The following is a 21399-nucleotide window of genomic DNA, read 5'->3' as shown; positions in this document are numbered from 1 at the left end:
ACAGGAAGTGCTCAATAAAGAGTAATGATTAATCACAAAGAACTTCAATAGATCAATGATGTTGAGAGGTAACCACAGAGCATCATCTGTGGCTGAGGACTCAAAGGAGAAGGAGGGGGCAGGCCATTCTGATAAGAAACAAGTGTGCAAATGAAGTAATGCAGAGTAACAGAAAGCAAGGAACCACAGTATCCGAGGACTAAAACTGGGTCAGGAGCCAAGGAAATGTTCAGGTAGAGGAAGCAGGTAGCATAATTCCCCAGCTGTATTCTTCTGGCTCTGCAGCCAGAGTGGATGACTTCCAAATGAGGCAAGCAGAAAGAAGCAAGGACTTTGAGGGCATTTGTAATCAGGGTGCAGTGGTATTATCAGAGCATGGCATTACCTTTCTCACAACTTACAGATGGCTTGTGTTTTAAGCCACGATAAGAACTGTTCATAAATCTCTCAAATTCATAAGCATCTCAGTTCTGTCATGGGGATTGGGAATTTCGCATCTTTGGAGTCCAGAGACTCTAACCACTTCTTAAGACTCTGCAATTTTAACTCCCTGCACAACAAAAGAAACCAGATTCCTCAGGATCCAAGACAGAGATTCCCTGCTGGATGGAACGAAATCATCCATTAACTTTATCCCATTGTAGGTTTTCTAAAATTGCACAAAGGGTCATTGTTTTGTAGAGAGCACTAGGCAAAACAGAAAAGCTTTGGGAGCCTGGGCCCCAGGAAGAAACACCTAGAGAGTGTCCTACACGCTGCTTTAATGCTTTCAACATTTTTTGTATTGTGGTGCACATGGAAATGAATTCTGAATGTGAGTTAAACAGTAGGAGGGCACTGTTGACAGCTGGATCTGTTGGAAAGCTGCTCACTTATTTAAAAAAAAAAATGCTGCAAGGAAAATTGTGAATTTCCTGTTGGCATTCACTGTAATTGAGAGATGCTTTCTTTTAAAAATTAAAATAGCAAGAAAATGGCAAATGAAGTGCATTTTTATTTGTTTCTGACTTGAGAGTTTCTGCCTCTTGAAAAGGCTAAGAGGCCTAACGGTAGAGGAATCTTTCGTCTCAGAGGGAAAATGCTGTGGGGGGGAAATAAAGGTTGGGTTAAGCATTCAACAAGATTCAGAGCCACTCTCGGGGGAAAGTCCTTCATCGGGGGAGACCCGAACTCCTTCAGGCCACCAGGGCACCAGCTAGCACATGGCAGCTCTAATTCCCTCAATGGAGCCCTGGTGACCTAAGAGAGTCAATGCTACCAAAGAGACAGGCTTACTTACCAAGAGGGAGCAAAGCATGTGCTAGCAGAACGTCTGCTTATTTTACCATTTATATTTATAGAGTCAGTGAGTCAACAAGTATTTATTGACCCCTCAGAGCTTCCACTGCTTTCCCATAACTGTGTGGGTACCTATGAGTGGTCAGATACGGGCTCTTGCCCTCAAGGAGATTTACAATCCAGGAGAGGTGATAACTATGCTTTGAAATGGATACATAATAAGAACAACAAAAGGGAAATTAGGACGTTTGGGTTGGGGATTTTCTTGACACATTCAAAAATGGGATACTAATAAATCAGAGGGTGTTTACTTTGTTGGTTTGGATCAGTTTATTTGCTTGGTATGTGTTTTGTGGGTATTTTTGTCTTTTCATTTTTTGTTGTTGCTGTTGTAAAGGCAGAGATATGATATGACAACGGGAAGAATGGATTTATTTGAAACCCTCAGGAATGTCTCAGTTAATAACTTTTAGCTTAAACAAGGGAGAAAAATAGTATTAGAGCAAAACAAATGCTGTCTTGGTTGCCAGCTGAAGGTACAACACGGCTTGAGTTACTTAAGAGAGATAATAGGCTTTGTGGATAAAACTGGCTAATGGAGAAGTTTTAAAGGGGAAAAAAAATACTATCTAATAAAGAAGTCATTGGAGGTGGCTATTAAAATAAATAATACATAATCTAAGGAATGAAAAGAATGAACAATACCTTTTAGGTATTGGATTTAGGGACTAAGAAGTCAACAATGAAAGACCAATCATGTAACCCCATCTGTACAGAAGCTGTCTGGTGGGGCTAGAGAGGAGCAAATAGTAAAGAACAAGTTACTCACTGGGACTCTTCTAAAGGGCATTTAAAGAGGCCAGTGTAGCCAGGACCGGTTTGGCTCAATGGATAGAGCGTCGGCTTGGGGACTAAAGGGTCCCGGGTTCGATTCCGGTCAAGGGCATGTACCTTGGTTGCGGGCATATCCCCAGTAGGGGGTGTGCAAGAGGCAGCTGATCAATGACTCTCTCTCATCGATGTTTCTAACTCTCTATCTCTCTCCCTTCCTCTCTGTACAAAATCAATAAAATATATTTAAAAATAAAATAAATAAATAAATAAATAAATAAATAAATAAAGAGGCCAGTGTAGCGGATGAGCTCAGTGTGATTCATGTTGAGTTTGATAATGACAAAAGGAACTCAGTGAGTGTTAAATGAGGGCCAGGAGAAATCTGCAGCTAAAAAAAAAGTACATTTATTTAAAAGGAGAGTGAATGTGGGAGTGTAATACCTGGAGGCAAGTGTGAGATTGGATGAAATCTTCAAGTGCATTTCCTTCATTAAGGAAAATATAGTGGGGTGGGGGTGAATTGCAGTTGAGATGGTCTTCCAAAGATCTCTCATGAAAAAAAAAATATTATTACACTTGTTTTGTATTTACTGAGCTTAAAAAGTTTTGTTCGGGGTCATGATTGGAGTAGTCATGATGAAAAGTTGGAACCAAAGATAATAGAAGACTTCTGGACACCTACTAAATGGTCCTGCCATAGGTGGCCTTCCATGATAAGCAGGGCCCTTACTACCTGGAATGCCCATCTGAACCATACTGCAGCCCACACTGGACCCCATGGCTCTGCAGAGTGGTATCAGAGAAACTAGGCAACTTGAGTCCTACTTCTGCTGCTTCTTATCCCGAGAAAGCCTTAAACCCCTTCAAGCATCCATTTCCTCAACTATAAAATAGAGTTTAATAGTAGATCCCATCTCAGAGGGATGCTGTGACCATTAAATAAGGTAATATGCAGCAGATATCTGACATGTAGTATATACTCACTAAATGTTATCTATTATTCTAATACAGATGTTAACTAAATTATATATATACATATACATGTATAGAATCAATTAAGTCTGTTAATTTCTTTCTATTTTCAATAAATACCTTCTTCTAAATCTATGTCCCTTTTTAGAATCTATGATAAATTTCTTATTTTCAAGAATAGACACACGCCACTATGATTACTTGCTTATCATTGTACTCAAAATTATTATTGCACTACATTAATTTACACTCATTTTAATTCAATCCAATTAAAATTCTATAAAATATGGAACTTGAAATCAGAAGATGTAGGTCAGAAGCTTTATTTTAGCCAAACAACTTAGGCAAGGTTCTTAACCTCAATGAATCTAAATTTTCCATTTTTATACATTGAAATAATAGCAACAAATGTATATACATCACCAGCATTGCAGAGTTGTCATCAAAACAACTCAGATAATATATGTAAAACTCCAAAGAGCTGCAGCAATTTAAAAGTTACTGTTTATAAAACCACTCTTAGTGGCTTTATGTTTATTACTGACTGGAGGGTGAACTTTGAGAGCAGACCCCCTTGCATCTAGTGCAGAACATGAGCACTCCAGAAGAGATGGACAGCAGACAGAGAAGGTAGACACTGACCAACGGAGTGAAGTGGATCCCATAGAAAGACTCTCTAGGAGTAGGGAGCTGGAAAGACTGGCTCACAAGTGGGACTGCTTCTTTCCCATGTTATTTTTTATGACTTCAATGGAGTTTGATGTCCTCAACCAAAGAAATCACGTGATTTCTTGTTCAAACTTGCCACCTAATTCATGGTTCCAAAACAGTACTTGCCACTTCATGGCTTTTCACAACTTTTACTTCAGGCATAATTATACACAGAGTCCCCTAAGCTACGTGGCTCACTTATAGCCTTCAGTGCATGGAATTTCTGGATTAGCACATCATGTATCCAGAGCTCCATGGGACTTAAACTGCCTCCTGGTTATTACGGGCACAAATGGAGCTCTGGAATGAAATATACAAAAGCATAAACTGAGATCAAAGAAAGAGTATTTTAGCAGTGTCTGAGGTCTTAGAAGTGACAACGTCTCCCTAAAATTGAATTTTACCTCGAAAGCTTTCAATTCCGGTCCAATTTTAGTGAGCTCTAAATCTACTTCAGGTCTTCCAGCTCACCAGATAATCCCATCTCATCCAGCCCCAGTTAGGAATCTCTTTCTCTTTGTCATAGAATTCCTTCATGGAATATCCTTCATTAGGTCCATTAGTATTGGCATGACTGAAAAGGAGTCTTTAAAAAAGCAAGAGATGACAACTACAAGGATAATAATAGGAACCAGCATAAAGCCAAACCAGCTTATTCTTACTTTGACACAACAACTTAAATATCTAGCTATCTCAAAGCGCATTAATCATGATACATAACATTTTGAAATCAGCGTTATTTTATTTAAACCAGACCTCAACTTGTTCTCTTTCCTCTAACTGTCACAGTGTTCTGTCCCAAACTCAGCTCCTGCTCCCATGTTGGCTCCAGTTCTTTTCTCCACTTTTCCTCCCAATCTCTTCTTCTCTCCAGTTAATGATGCTCTCTCCTTTTTTTATTTGAATTAATGTTTTCTTTCTGTCTTCCCGAATGCTTTTTTTTTTAAGCTCATCAGTTCCACAATAATCACAGACAAGTGGGAGAAGGGGGAAGAGAAAATAGAAAGTTGTGAACACTCAGAATAAATAGGTTTGCTTTGCCTGTCACAAAAATTAACATTTAAAACTTGAAAATTGCCTGAGTTTTTAAACACTGTCTGAACTTGATGACACATAAGTAATGAGCAAAAACATGTAAAACCCTCCTACATATTTTGTACACCTGGATATGCCCCCCAGGAAATTCCTAGCGGTGGCTGCCGCTTTAATTTTCCCCAAGTATGGCAGACAATAACAAGGAATTCCTATCAGTCCTCTCCCATGAATTCCGTTTCAATGCTGTTAGCACAACACTAGTATTTCAACATTCCTTCGGCTTTACCATCTTTATGTTCATTTTAAATTAAGAAGTCTGAAGCAGATCTTATCAAATCCATGATATTGTTAAGAGCACTTCAAGGTCCTTTCAAAAACAAGAATTACTTACATCAACTTACTTTATTGCTTCATTTTCTGACTCTAAAGGACACAAAGTATACTGAAGCAATTTAACATGGCCATAACCTACAATTTTAACTCACCCTGAGGGGCCATTTTAACTCTTGTTTTACTTTTCTAGACCAAATCAATAGAGGGAAGGATCAAGTCAAGACATGTGTCATAACTGTATTAAAGGTCAATGAGGTTTAAACAAATTGGGTTCTACTCATATAAATAATTGACTCACAATTTGTACCAAGGTACAGAGTAGAAGGCTATTCACCTGAAACATCTTTAAAGTTTATTCTACCTTTGTTGGCACCTGAGGGAACTATAACTAAACATATGCTTGGGTCTACAAGTCAGCAATCAACAAAGACTTTCTCTCAAGAATGTAAGGGGTAATAATTCATTCAGTAGGAAAACATACACAATCCACCTTGTTCATCACAAAAGAGGTTAAAGTAGACTCTTGGTATTCAGAGACTTCACATTGGAGGGCTTAACTAATTGCAAGCAAACCTAAAGATCTGCAACATCTTGCAATTTGTGACTTTGCTGAGGCATGAGTTTAAATTACTATAAAGGTGCAGGAAAATGGGCACCACTCCTTAGAAAGGATCCTCAACAGCTTTGCAGTATCCATGTATTCCTTAGCTTTCCAACCTTATCCTTGCTATCACTTATAAGCACCAGTAAGGCGCTACATGGATCTCTAAATTCTTTAGTTATACATCACTGCATTTAGGGAAATTTGGGTCTATGGTAGTGTTTGTACATTTGAAGATTTACAAAGGGCTCCCGTACTGAAAAAAAACATATAAAAAGAAGTTAATCAGGGAGCTCCTAGGAGGGTGTTTTTAAATATATTTTATTGTTGTTTTTGTTTGTTTGTTTGTTTGTTTTTACAGAGAGGAAGGGAGAGGGATACAGAGCTAGAAACATTGATGAGAGAGAAACATTGATCAGCTGCCTCCTGCACATTTCTCACTGGGGATGTGCCCGCAACCAAGGTACATGCCCTTGACTGAAATCGAACCTGGGACCTTTCAGTCCACAGGCTGATGCTCTATCCACTGAGCCAAACCAGTTTCAGGAGGAGGGTGTTTTTGTCTTGTAAGGGACTGGAATGAACATATAGCTCAGCAGTGCTGCCCTTTCTCTCTCCTCTTACCTTGAATAATAGTCAGATGTTTGGATATGTGACAGCCATCTTGCACCTGTGAGGTGACAAGGGAGAAAATAAAAGTTTAATACACTAGATATGGTGGAGAGAAAATAGAAAGAGCTTGGGCTCTTTATGAAATTGTTAAACTGCTACACTCTGGTACCATGAACATTCAGACGTGTTGTTTCTTGATATAATTAAATTTCCTTATTATGGAAAACTAAAAAGACTCTTGATGATAATAATGGTGTGTGATAATGTCTCTCCTCTCATGAAATGTATTATTGATTCAGGAAAATTATACAATAATTCAAATAACTTTAACAACCAATAGAAAAGTATATGAGCCATGTGATAGGTGATAACAAAATGCCATGAAGGTTTATAGTCAGGAGGGACCTCATCCAGCCAAGGTAGATAGAATGCAGAGAACCAGGTGGGGCAGGAAAGAGAGATCTCAGAGAAACGTGCATTCATCTTCTGTTTTTGCCACTTATAAGCTGTATAATCTTAAACATGTGGAATGACATTCATAATGCCAACCAATGAAAATGGCCAATGCCCATTTAGTGATTGCTGAAAACAAGAAAAAAGGTGGCATCAATAGCAAATCCACTCTACTCTTTCCTTCTTGGACCCAGAACAGGTAAACTATGATGTAGAAAATCATAGTTTGGAGTGGATGCTATTGCTCCTCCAGCTAAGGAGTTAGGATTCACATTTTCCCCCAGGCACTGTGGGAAGAAGCTTTATCTCATTTAATTCTCCCCTTAAGTCTAAGAGGTATGTATTTATTAGCCACATTTTACAGACAAGAGAGCTGAATTCCCCATAAATTAAATAATGACTTAAAATCAGACTTCAAGTCCAATGGAATGATGAAATTCACACTTTATTTGATTTTTAAAACATCCCCTCACACTATCCCCTACACTGCTTTCAGTAGAATCAAATCCATTCCCTTATTCAAGGTCTGATGTGATTTGAGTGCTTAGGCTCATGGCAAGAATATGTTCTCTCTCTCTGCCCTAAAACATAACTAAACAAAGTTAGTTGTCCACACTCACATTCATGAAGTCGTGTTGTCCAAGAAAAAAGAAAAGCCCTATATTGGACATCTACTAATGTGCCAGACACATTTGAATGTATTCTTACATTTCTTCATTACAACAATATAAGAAATAAATAATAATGCTCCCACTTAATCTGGAAAGAATGGAGAGTCTAACAGGTTAAATACAGATTTTTATTTTTTATTTTTACTTTTTTGCATAAAGTAATAGATAAATGGTAGGGCCAGAACTCAAACCCAGGTCTGTCTATATCCAAAGTTAATGTCTTTCCTCTATCCCAGGGTTTTCCACCCCCAGGGCCCCAGCTCATCTGTAGCTTTAAAAACAATGGGCTAAATTTCCAGTACTGACGGGAGCAAAACAAAACAAAAAACACCTGATTTTGAATTTGTTAGTAGAGGTGTTTTACTAGTAGAGGTGTTGTTTTTTTAAGTAGAACATGAAAAAAAAAAATAGATCCTATAGCTACTTCATTATCTGCAATGAATCCAAAGTGATATTATTTGTGACATGTAACATGACTTATCAAATGTGAATTTCTTTTAAACATAATGCAGCTGGTACAACCATTATGGAAATTAGTGTGGAGTGTCCTCAAAAAATTAAAAGTGGAACTGCCATTTGACCCAGTGATACCACTTCTAGAAATAGATTTTTAAAAAGCTGAAACACCTATCAGAAAAAATATATGCTAACTATGTTCATAACAGCTTTATTTATAATGGTTAAGATCTGGAAACAGCCTAAGTGCCCATCAGTAGACAAGTGAATAAAAAAGCTGTGGTACATTTATACCATGTAATACTATACAGCTATAAAAAAGAAGGATCTCCTACCCTTTGCAACAGCATGGAGGCACCTGGAGAGTATCATACTAAGTGAAATAAGCCAATCATAGAAAGACAAGTATCACATGATCTCACTAATATGTGAAATCTAATGAACAAAATAAACTTATGGAAAAAAAAATAGATCCAGAGACATTGAAACATGCAATAGACTGACGTATTTCAGAGGGGGGCGGGGCAGGAAGGGATTAACCAAAGAACATACACGCACATATGTATAACCATGGACACATACCATAGGGCAGTGAAGGATTAGGGAAGGATGGGAGCAGGGTGGAGGGGGTCAGTGGGGGAAACAAGGGGTACATCTGTAGTAATTTCAATAATAAAAATAAATTTAAGAATAAAAAATAAGAGGTATGGAGAAATGAGACCATCAAGGGTTTTTTCCTCTCCTCCTTTGCATGAGCAAACTAATTACTGTTTAAGTTTTCTAAATCTAATATGTTCCCTCAGTTTAAAATTTCGACCTTGAGGAAGTATTTATCTTGTAAAACTCTACTTTAAAAAATTTATTTGAGCACATTAACTCAGTAGGAATCCTTGATTCACAGTGGGGGGGAAAGATCAGATTTGTAACGGTTTTTCAAAGGTTCAGAGAGCTATGTGTATTCTAACGTGAAGGCAGAGGAATATTTCTCCAAATATCTGAATCTTAAATCAAATAAAGCTGATAAAGTATACTAACTTTCTTCAAAAAGATAAAATATGACAATTCTGAGTAAAACAGTCCCTATTCTGTGGTGGTATCTACTTAGAATGCAGTTAGTTTAGTTTGTGTGTTTTAACTAAGCCTCTCCATACTTTGACTAATATTTTTGATTGGTGAGAAAAATAGTTGTGTGAAGAGAAGGCAATGTATTTTCTTGGACAAGTATCTAGGTGTGGAGTCAAAGTACCTGGTTCAAACTCACTTAACCAACTGTCTGATGTTAGACAAATTAACCATCTTCTCTCAGTCTCTGTTTCTTGTTAAATTTCCCAGTAATAATATATATAAAGCACTTAACATAGCACTTAGCATAGACAAAATACCTTGTATGTTACTAAATGGGTACATTGAGTCATAATATCTAATATTTTTGTAGGCCATTTTGTAGCCATTTATTTTAAAAAGAATTCATGAATGTAATATAATTTCAGCATGTGGCCAAATACTAATTGAAGTACTTTTCATATTCTAACTTTTAATCCTCATGATAATCTATGAGGTAAATACTATTACTATCTCACTTTTTCAGCTGGAGCCTTATACTAAGGCACAGGAGAGTTAAGTAATGTACCCAAGCACAAACAACCCTTTTATGGTAGATCCAGCATCAGAATGAGTAAATAGTTTAAATTAGATCCAACATCTATGCTCTTCACCACTTTATCACATTGCCTCTTTTTGATGCAGCTTAAATGGCCTCCAAAGATCTAATTTCTACCCACATGAAAGAAAAGATATGTAAAATAAAATAGTCACCCCAAATCCTCTTTGGGGGTAGCTAAGAAATAAATTGTGCCATATATATATATATATATATATATATATATATATATATATATATATATGGCACAATTTATTTCTTGAGATGTTAAAATTCCATACTCTCCTCTGGAAATGTAGCAAATGATTTTACAAGATTTCACCATCATGAAAAGAGACTGATTCAGTTGGCCACATATGAAAAATTGATCTCATTGTCATAAAGTTTTTGTGCTACAGAGGTCTAAAAGAATGTGATATTCACAGTGCTGCTAGTGAAGAGGAGAACAGTGCTTTCAAAGACATCCGCCATCTATGGAAGCAATGTTTGGAGCCTGTCTCTGGATCAGCAGTTGCTTATCAGTTAACTTTAAGTCAAAGTGACCAATGTGCCTTGTAGGATGTTTCTTTTTTTTTTTTTTTTTTGGGGGGGGGAGCCTGCCTTGGGCCCCAACCATTACATGGCAAATGGCATAATTATATATTAAATGAGATTATATATAAATGCAAATCATTAGGTTCTTGGATAAGGTAGAAAATACCTATGGTTCATGTTATGGGAGACAGGTAGATTTTGAAGGTTATTTCTCAGTTATCCTGTGGGTCTGATTAGAAGATATCATCCCTTCTGTGAAATCCTGAGAAAATCAGCATATCAATCAAATGCCTATAAATCATGTATGACTGAGAGCTTGGCACATAATTTAAGGACATTCTATTTTCACTCATTTTACAAAGTGAAAGAGGTTTTTAACAAACGTTTTATTTGGAAATAATTTTAAATTTACCAAAGCAATACAAAATAAAAGAGTACAAAATAAAAAGAATGCAAAAAATGTCCATATACCTTTACCTAGAATCGTTTACTGTTGACATTTTATTCCATTTAATTTATTGTTTACTCTCTCACTATCCTCGTTTGCTTTTTTTTTTTTCCTTCTGGATCATTAAAGGTTTAGGGATATATATATTCTGTCATTTGTATTCCAAGTTTTTGTGTTTATCCAACAATATCCTTTATTGCATTTTTTGCCTTCACATAAAAATTCCTGCCTGTGGTCAGGTATTCTATTTAGTTGTCATGTCTCTGCAGCTTTCTTTAAACTGGAACAGAACATTTTTATATAAAATAAATCTAATGTATTGAAAAATGTAAACTTTGAGAGTGGGCACTTGGTCAGTCCTATAATTGTTTTAAATACATGATCCAGAACAGTGCCTGGCACAAGGTAGCTCTCAGTAAATATCTCTTGAATGAATGAATAAATGAATGCATGAGTTTTTTTGTGGATGATCATATTTTCCTTAAAGGATCTGGCATAATGAGCTACATCAATCTTTACATTTTAAGAGCATTTATAATGTTTTCAAAAGCTCTGACCACACGAATAGTTCCAGTGTTATTTTATAAAACTAGATGTGTATATGTTTTTGTAGAGCTTAAATGTTCCTCAAGTTCCCACCTCTACTATTCACCATCCACACCATTACCTAAATCCCCTCTCATCCCTTGCCTACATAAATCTTTTGGAGGTGTTTGAAAGTGAGAGGGAAACTCAAGGTCTGTGGCATGGGGAGTGGCATCTAGTGTGACTGTCCTCGGAGCGATGCAAAATATTTGCTCCCTGCATCAAGGACTGTAATGAATCTGAGTGTGGTTTCAGATAGGACTAGTAGCTATCTGAAAAAAAAAAAAAATACATACTGGCTCCTGGGTCAACATGTTGATTGTCAGACTATCCGTGTGGTTAGAGACTCACTGACATGATTTCAATCATAGCTCTGTGAATGGAATGCCCGGGAAAGCTGCACATCAGTCACAGGAATCTCCGCCTTGCTCCAGAGGGTCCATTGCATCATTCCCACATGGTCTGAATTGCAGCATTGCTGGGACTGAAGGATGGTCCAGTCTTGTGCTGGCTATGCCAAGTCCCTCCTGTCAAGGACTGGCTTGTGAGAGTTCATCATCTAACTCCTGAAACCTACTGCTCCACTCTTAATATAAAAGTAGGGTCAACATTGCCAAGTGTTGGTAAGAATATCTTTGGCTTAGGGTGTAATATAAAGTGACATAGCAGGACTCAAGTTGTACATACAGCTTGATTTTAGCTATGAAAAGAAAATAAAATTGTAGAAAAATGACTGGAAGGAATCACGCCAACATGGTTATAGTAGTAGCTCCAACGTATGGGACTTTGGATAATTTATAGTATCTGATCTTCTGTTGTTGACTACAAGGAACATATGTTTCTTTGATGATTATGAGGAAAAAAAATGAAGTAAAAGGAGTACAAAAATAGAGATGTATTTTTATAGCCTCATATGTAAAAGTGGAATCTAAAGAAATTGGTTGAAGTTCTAAACCCTCTTGTACCTCAGTTTCCCCATAGGCCAAGTGGGTGAAACGATGGCTGGTATACATTTTGTGATGGTAATATGTTAAATAACTGTGTGATGTGCTTTCATTTTCTCAAAAGAGGGGATCCTGTTATTACAACTAGAGGCCCGATGCATGAAATTTGTGCAAGAGTAGGCTTTCCTTCCCCCGGCTGCTGGCTCTGGCTTCCCTCTGGCACCCGGGAGCTGAGCTTCTCTCTAAACCCCGGCTTTGTCCAGAAGGATGTCCAGTCTAATTAGCATAGTACACTTTTATTATTACACTTATCTGAGAAGGAGCTCCTTCCATCAATCATGGAGAGGGAAGCCGTTATAAATCATGACGGGCATCTTGCCTCCTCTTATGAAAGTCTAACCCAGTGGGATGGCAAAAGAAAGTAATTTTTTAAATGAAGAGACTTAGAGCTAATCTTCATCTGACAAGTGCTTCCAACTCTACCTTATGTTGAAAAAATTGCATATTAAGGACAGACTTGATTCCTTGCCTCTCATTTCTCTTCTCCAAACCCCCAATAGAAACCCTCTACTCCACCAGCTGAATTTATAAAGGTGAGAAAGTCCTCAGAACATGACATATTCTTGCAGAATGGTCTGCGAGACAAGAAGAGTGATTGACAACTGCAGAAATTACATCTGAGGTGTAGTCCTGCAGGAAAAGGGGATACAAATTGCCTGCAAATTATCCACAAGTCCCGGATGAGCCAGAGGAGAAAATTTAAGAGGCTTGCGTCTTTCTTCAACAAACATGCTCGAATGGCTCCCTTTACTAGAACACAAAAACACCCGAGAAAAAGTATTCCTGCTAAAAACTCAACTTTTGTTTCTTATCCTGGTCAAATGTGGTAAGAGTAAATGTGCAGATGCCAATTAATGGCCTTTATCATGTGCCACTAGTGCTGGGTATGTAATTCGGAACAGAAGTGGTATATGAGCTCTGACTGATGGGTTTATTATCTCAAGAAGAAATTGGGTTTTATGCTATAAAAACACATGGCATTAACTTTATAGGGTGTATAATGAAATAGCCTGTAAGGATCTGCACTGCTGATCTTAATAAATATGCATCACTTGAGAAGAACTAAATACAGTAGAAGAATGGTAATAATAATGATAGTTGATCCTTAGAAATCTAAAAGGAACAGGTTATACTTTGCTTCTAACTAAGAACGTAGAAGTGTGATATCCTAGACTACGCATACCTGGCTTACAAATTGGCTTCTAAGGTGATAGTACAGTGCTACCCAGAATGTGATAGGCAAACCAGGGCTGAGCCTTGAATTTTCTTATGTGATAAATACAGAAATTGAGAATAACTATTTAGAACTTTTTAGATCATCAATTTGACAGAGTAATTCTATGTCTGTTGAATTATGTAATCACTAATTGGGGGCTTGCATTTCATATGTCTTTGCCTTTTTAAAATTTCATTTTCAAGTAATTGATAAGGACAAACACACTCTCTAAGTCTTAGGTTTCTCACCTTAGAAATGAATTCAATAACAGCATTTACCTCTTGACGCCGGATCTGAGGATTAAGGGAAGATAGATGTATTTAAAATGCTTAGCACTGTGTCTACCACAGCATCAGTTCTTAGGATTATGGACTAAGACACACATTCTGAATTCTGCGCAAGTGGGGCGTGGTGTCTATTTGTAACAGGACTTTGGTGAATACTCCCATCCACAAGTAACCTCCCTCTGGAATCAGGCCACCTGTTTGGACAGACGAGGAGTTCATCACCGTTGACTTGCACAAAGCAACCACATTTGGCTTTTGGTCTGCCCTATTTAATTCCTTAAGTCATTGATTTGAGTAATCACTGAGAGCCTCAACAAGTGAACTATTCTGCTTTTTATTGTTCACTGAGTACGTATATTATTTTGGGACCAGGATAAAATGACTTGTCATGCGCTGATGGCAAGTATGGAGATGTAAATTTCGGTTTCATAAGATGCATCAGTTTAGGTAGTGCTTCATGTAGCAAAGAAAAACATATGCAATTTATTCTAGTCACAAAGAGGCCAAACAGTTTCTTCAAAAAAAAGTGTGATTAGACTAACTGTCTAAAACAAAAGTTGAATGCCTCTTCAGCAGGCATTGGTGGTGACCAAACAAAGGAGTGGGCTATTTCAGAAAATAAATGCTTAACTGAGGATAATCAACGAAAAAGGTTTTGCTTTTTTAACTGCAGTAGAGATCATGAGGCTCTATTGTTAGACAGACTTGTAACCAAATCATGATTTTGCAACTTAACTGGGTCCATCAAACAAATGTTTTGCTCTCTTTGAGTCTGGGTTTCCTAATCTATAAAATCAGGGACTAAGGGGATAATGTTTGAGTATAATAGGTGCTTAAATAACATCAATGACCTTCTTTTTCAGTGAGTAAACTTCAATTATTTTTCTTTTAAAATAATCAATAAGTTGACTTTAACAAGATTCCATGAATAGAATCAGACTTTAAAACATAGTAAAAATAATATTCAGCACTTGTTTTTAAAAACACACATTGGATTTGGCAGACTCAGTGAACAACAGGCTGTAAAAAAAAAAAAATGTGACTGACCTTTCCAAGGTCAAGCATCTTCAGCTCCTTTTCACTCTGTCTAGAACTCTTTGCTCTTGCCAGAATAGCTCTCCCATGCATGTGACTTGGCTCACTCTTATTTTTAGTCCTTTGTGTTTAGCACTCTTCTTGAAATGACCTTCTGCTGCCTTCCTGCCAAGCCCCACACTCCTTTAAAATTGTTCATCATTCACCTTGTCCAGGAATTGGCAGCAAGAAATCTGGTCAAGTGATTCACCCCAGCCCATCTTCCCAGGCTGTGGATTCTTCCAGGGAGTTAGCTGCCCTAGTCCCTACTTTGATACATTTTGTTGCTTGCGATTTTGTTACTAGGATTTTTTCATGTTCCTAGATACTTTCCCCCTATGAGAGCTATAAACTTCATTTCTTGGGGTTACACTGAGTACATTCAGGATTAGAAAAGCTTTCACTTGTTCAAGGGCACAGCATTTATAGCTAATTTTAAACAGGTAGCCAGTTCCTCAGGTTTTTACTTTGGTATTGTTTTCATTTCATGACCCTACTTCATTTAACGGGCACATGATTGGTATTATGACTGACTGACTCAGAAACAGTGGGGGGACCTCGGGCATGAAAAGGCAGCTCTAGAGCAGTAATGGCAGATGTGGGGCATGGATGCAAGAGATAGGACCTAATGGAGGTAGGGAAAGGGAGGTAGAAAGGAGGCCTCAAAGGACTAATTGGCTTACTCCAAGCATGTCACATGAAAAGAACATTTAAAAACACCTAAACAACAACGACGATGAGAAGAATAACACATTTCTGCTTTGCTTCTATTTTGTGCTTAATAAACAACGCTACTGTCACTGCCAACAAAAACAGCAACATAACTGTGCTTTTCCCCTGGCACTAACTCTAAACAATCTACTGGATTTGGGTCAAAACTGTAAACTGCCAGCATGTTAAAAATAAAAACACAAAAACAAACCTGGCCTGTTCCTTAAGGGTTGTGAGGGTGAATGCAGGACAAGAGCCAGAGAGAAGAGTTACTATAAAAAATAACTCGTGCAAACATCCTTGAACTGACGTTTTCTATAAAAATCTGTTGGCTGTGAATCGGAAAGAGGGAAGTGGGAGGGAGAATGGAATGGGGGATCAAGTGGTGTCTGCTTATCGTCAGCTAGCTTTCATGTAAAAGTCATGGCAGGGTCAGCAACAAACTAGCCAGGTGGCAACTCCAGGCCACGCTGCCATAAATAAATAGTTATGTACTAATGTCACACAACCAGAGCTAGATGCAAAGCATATGGCAAGAAAACATTCTGATGTAAATATTCAGGGGGGAAAGCACACCAAAAGCATGGTTTCTGAATTCAGGATCCGCGTTGTTGTTACCGGGAGAAATAAAGTGGCGAATCTTTTCAAAAAGATTCTTCGAAATGTAGATTGTCCCTGTTCAAAAAATGCTTACCCTTTGGCCTAAGAGAGTGTGACTATTTGGTGTAGTAATACAAGAGAGTGGGCAAAAGCATAGATTGTGGAACCAAATTTCAGCTGTTTAAACGTTATGCCTGCTGCTTACTCCTTGTCCTGACCTCTGGAAAGTTACTTAACCTTTCCAGGCCTCAGTTTATTCACCATGTAGAAAGGGAGGTGGAAGGTGATAATGGCTTTGTACCTGCCTACCGGAAGTTAGAGGATTGAGTGAGTCAAAGCCTAGGGGGCCCATTAAACAATATCAAGTAATCTATCTAGGCCGGGGGTCCACAAACTGCAGCTCTTTGCCCCCTTGAGTGTGGCTCTTCCATAAAATATCTGTGCGATTGAAACTTCGTGGCCCATGCGCAGAAGTCGGTTTTCGGCTCTCAAAAGAAATTTCAATTGCTGTACTGATGATATTGAGCTAATAAGTTTGCCGACCACTGATAGGCTATCTGCTGTACATATGCTAAGGAGTCCTTTACTTTCCTACTTAAGCTCAACATCTACCTCATTAATTAAAAACAAAACAAAATCCCCACAATTTTACAGACAAAGGAACTGAGGCTTGGTGGATTAAGGAATTTATCCAAGGAGGCATATCTAAGCTAAACTTCCAACCCAGGCCTTATTCCAGATGGAAAACAAACAAACAAACAAAAAAACCCCACACATTCTCTAACAAACACTTTTTCATTTATTTGCCGGAAATGTTAAAATTTGAAAAGAAACACAACACATGGCCTTCTAAGAAACAAAGTGGATTTTTTTTTTTTTTTTTTTAAGGGATTAAAGGAGGGCCTGAAGTCCTAGAAAAAAGTGCCTCCGGAAGATCTGAGGTTGCCTCAAGGCCCCAGGGAAAACAGCCAGTCGTAGCCCGGTTTCTCCAAACATTTGCTCAGCGCCTACTGTGCATAGAGGGCTGGGGAGACCGAGAGGAGGGAGGAAGGACTCAGTCCCAGAGCACCTAGCCGGGGGCAGGGGTGAGAGCACTTCTTCCCTGCCGGCTGTAGGGTGACATCGGGTTTGTTTTCTAGTTTGTTTCCCTTCACATACCAGCCGCCCTGAGAGCTGCAGAAGCCTGGCTGGCGTCTGCATGCAGAGCTGCGGGGGTTTGGCCCTCGGCCCCGCCCTCGGGGCGCGGCGTCTAGCGGGGAAGGCACGCTCTCTCTGCCCGTCTCCAATCCGAGGCGCGTTCAAACCCGCGCTTTTGGAAACGTATTCAAACCGCGCGCCCCGGCAGCGGCTTTGCGGGCTCGAGCTTGGGCATCGCAGATCCCCAGGTGCCCTGGCGGCCGGGTCCGTGAGCCCGGGCTCGGGCTGGCACCCCGGCGGGTGCACGCTCCGCCCGCCCCAGGTGGGTCCCAGGTGGTCGCTGCCAGGATACCTGCTCCAGGAGACTCAGGCCCCGCCCCCTCCGGGGTCGCTGTCTCCTGATTGGTTCGCCCTTAACTGACATGGCGGCGGTTGCCTTCGGCGGGGCCCACTGCGGCTGCGCAGAAAGTACAGGCCGGGCAAGCCTGTGCTAAAGCCCGCCCCCGCCGCCGTGGCTGGAGCTTAGGCTGTTCTTGGGAAGGTGGAGGGCTGGGGGACCCGCCAGGAAGTGGGGCACCCCGCGCTGTGCCCCTGTGTGCCCACCTCTGGTCCCCCCGGCACCCAGGCTGCTCGGGCCCAGGGTGTTTTTTTTTTGTGACTTGTCCCGCCACCTCCCAGACTCTGGCCCAACATGATACTGACCAAAGCCCAGTACGACGAGATAGCCCAGTGCCTAGTGTCTGTGCCTCCCACCAGGCAGAGCCTGAGGAAGCTGAAGCAGAGGTTCCCCAGGTAAGTGCCCGCCTCTCCTCCGCTCTCACAGCCCCCTCTCCGCTCTCACTGCCCCCGGCCTGCATCAGCCTTGCCCGAAGCCCAGCCAGCCCTGAGCAACCACGTGTCACTCGTGTCAGTGTCAGGGGATCCGGATGGTGAAAGGTTTCTTCTCTCACCTGCCTTCTCCTGGAGATGCTTACTGGGTGAATCAATGAAATTCAAGTTAGCAGTGGTTTACTGAGAACTTGGTATGTGCTTAGTGATGGATGCACATAGTAGGTGCTGCATAAAATGTCTAGTGGTGAATTGGCAGATACTGGGGATGAATGACAGGAGGCGAGGCCCCCTCTCCCCCTCCCCCAATAGTGGAAATACCAATGGTAGATTCAAAAGGAGGAAATAGAGGACCCTTTTCAAGTGGCCCCTGGAAACAAACTAGGGATCACAGGCCACAAGGGGCCTCCTGTGTGACAATGGCTCTCTTAATATAATTAAGGGCCCTCGAGTTCTCAAGCCAGCCAGAGAGACTGTACCCCAGAGATTCCACTCTTGGCTCAAGAGTGGCCATTTGAACAACCATATGTATACACGTCCCAGGTATATTTCATACTTCTCTCCTTCCGAAAACACTTTTTTTTTTTTTTTTAGTGATTTTTTTAGTTTTCAGAAAGGATTCTAGGAAGTATAGATTTCCTCATTTTGAAGATGTGCAAATTGAGGCCCCAACATATCACAAAGAACCTTGCCAGGACAAAGCAAGTTATTTGTGACATGTTAAAGATTAAAATGCTTGTTTCCTTTTCTTTTATCTCAAAACCAAATTCCAACTTGTACCATTTTGTTTTGTGGTACTGAGCACTGTAGCCCCCAATGGAGGACGTCATTGTCCTTGACATGCAATTCTTCAACAGACATCACCATAGAAATGCTTTCTTTAAGAAAGAGATTATTGGGTAATAAAGTGCAATAGAAGCATAAGTTGAAAGTCTTATGATCTCATTTTTTTTGAAGAACTCTGTTTTCCTAATCTGTAAAATAAAGGAAAACTAAGTTAAAATTAAATTAATATTCAACTTAAGGCAGCATGTATCCTTTTATAGTCCAAGATTTTTATCAGACTTGCTAACTAGGAACAAAACTAATAAATTGGAATTTAATGATCTGTCTTTAACTGTTGCCAACTCTGCCAATGAGCAAAGAATGGGTGAAGGCTCATCAGCTAAGGGAATAGGTAGATATTTTGGGATATTTTAAAAATAGAACATACATTTAGATATTCTCTCATGTATTTATATTTCAACTATACTCCTGATTTTCTTTTTCCCCCCTCCCTCTTCTCCTTTGCTCTCATTCTTTTTCTTTTTCCATAGCAAGTACTTTGTCCTCTCCAAAGAGGTACCCTTCCCATACTATTATGCATTTATGAAGGACTCCCTTCGTTTGGGGCACCGGGCTGTCTTGGTTATTCTCTTATGTCCCCCCCAGACACACACCCCTTTTATTCATAATACCCCCCCCAATACTTTTCACTTCTTCAAAATACCACTTGGGGAATCACAAACTCTCCCACAGGAAACTATTTACCGAGGCTGCTAATCAGCAGAAGAAATTAAAGAGCCATTTAGCAGCATGGGTGGAAATTTTATAGAGAGTTTGATTTTGGACTTGGCTTCACCGCAGCACTGTTTGACTTTATTTTATGTGTTTTTTCTTTTTTTTTTTCTTTTTCTTTTTGTTGACTGTATTGGGGTGACATGGGTTAACAGGATTATACAGGTTTCAGGTGCACAGTTCTATAACATCATCTGTACACTGTATTTGTGTTCAACAAGCACTGAGTTCCTTGCAACAGACTTGCACAATCCTTAGATTTGATGGAGTTGGTCAGGTACGGTCCTGAGAGATAATTTCTGGTGGTTCAAAGAGGTTAAATGACTTGTCAAACATACCAGAGATGTTTAATGGCTAAACACTGTCTTGAGTACAGGTTTCATAATTTTCAGTTCAGAATTCTATACTAAGCTGCCTTGATTAGTTTCAACATTATTAATAATAACAGCACCAATTGTTTTTGGTGACATTCACATATGGTGAGTCCTTAAAAGTCAAAATATTAAAATGTTTTTAAAAGTTGCTAAAATTTTTAATTTTTCTGATTCTAAAAGTAGGAAATGTTCAGTTAAAAAAAAATAAAAAAAATGTATTTATAATACCATAGCCCAGAAATTTTTTGTTACCATTTTATCTATTTCCTTCTAGTCTTTTTTTCACACTATAGTATTGTCTCTGCTAATATACTTTAAAGGTCTTGCTTTTCTCAATTAACATATGGTGAGCATTCCTCATCTTCAAAAAGTCTTCACAATGTGTTTCAAATAATCAGTATCACGTTTTAGATGTACCCTTCATTTTCTCATTGTTGGATTTCACGAGGGTTTTTTCTCTTTAATTTTTTAATATTATTTTTGTACATACATAATGCCGAGTCTGCTTATTTTCTTACTTTCGATTCCCAGTTTTCAAACTTTGTTTGCAGAACTCTTTACACTCTGAAAAAGAACCTTTATTTACTGATATATTGGTTATACCTGTTGATATTTACCAAAATTTAAATTAATTTGAGAATTTAAGAAAATTTACTTATTAATTTATTTAAAAATTAACTAATAAAGCCATTACATGTTTTTGTTTAACATATTATGTTTAACATACTGGATTATCAACCATTATTTCGAAAAAGTAGTGAGAAAATGGCCATTTTAAACTTGTGAAAAATTTTTAAAGGTCTCCCTTAATAGAAAGAAGATACCTGCTTCTGCATTCAATGTGCTCTGATATGTTGTTTTGACTACAGAATATGAAGAAACTCTGGCCTCAATTAGATATGTAGTTGGAAAGGGAAGAGCAATTTAATTGGCTTTTCAGATAATTGTGGATATTTTTGTTGCTACATAAAACCCAACAAGTGGTATTTTCTTAAAGGTTAATTGCAGTGTGGAATGTGAAACTGTATATTGGCCCTTTCCACTCTGTTATATTACAGTCCTTTGACCTGTCATAAACTTTGAGTGGATCTTTTAACTACGTATGACTTTTATCATCATGCATTGTTCACTTGCAAAATGTTGGTTGTGAGTTTTACAGGTCTCCCAGATGTTGTCACCATTCATTATATAGCATCAGAAGAAATCACATCTATAATAATAAAAGCGTAATATGCTAATTAGACCAGGCAGCCGAAAGACCTTCCAGACTTCCTTCTGGACAAAGCCAGAGCTGCGAGGGCCTTGTACCTTGCACGAATTTCATGCACCGGGCCTCTAGTTTGTTAATATCTTCCCTGATCTCATCAGAAAAATCTGTAAGATTTGCAGCTGTCACCCTTATGTGATGGATACAGATTTTTCCCTTGA

General features: G+C 38.9%; 1 protein-coding gene across 1 annotated transcript in view; it reads left to right on the top strand.

Moving 5' to 3' along the window:
- The first annotated feature begins 17755 nt into the window (after positions 1 to 17755).
- CDIN1 (CDAN1 interacting nuclease 1) overlaps positions 17756 to 21399 on the top strand; it is a 214255-nt gene continuing 210611 nt past the window's right edge. Inside the window, exon 1 of the mRNA XM_036446681.2 lies at positions 17756 to 18004. Coding sequence (XP_036302574.1) covers positions 17904 to 18004 — 101 coding nt within the window. The 5' untranslated portion in view covers positions 17756 to 17903. The remainder of the gene's footprint in view (positions 18005 to 21399) is intronic.

Source organism: Pipistrellus kuhlii, unplaced genomic scaffold, assembly GCF_014108245.1.
Source record: "Pipistrellus kuhlii isolate mPipKuh1 unplaced genomic scaffold, mPipKuh1.p scaffold_m20_p_1, whole genome shotgun sequence".
Classification (NCBI taxonomy): Eukaryota; Metazoa; Chordata; class Mammalia; order Chiroptera; family Vespertilionidae; genus Pipistrellus; species Pipistrellus kuhlii.
This window is presented reverse-complemented; position numbering and strand designations above follow the sequence as displayed.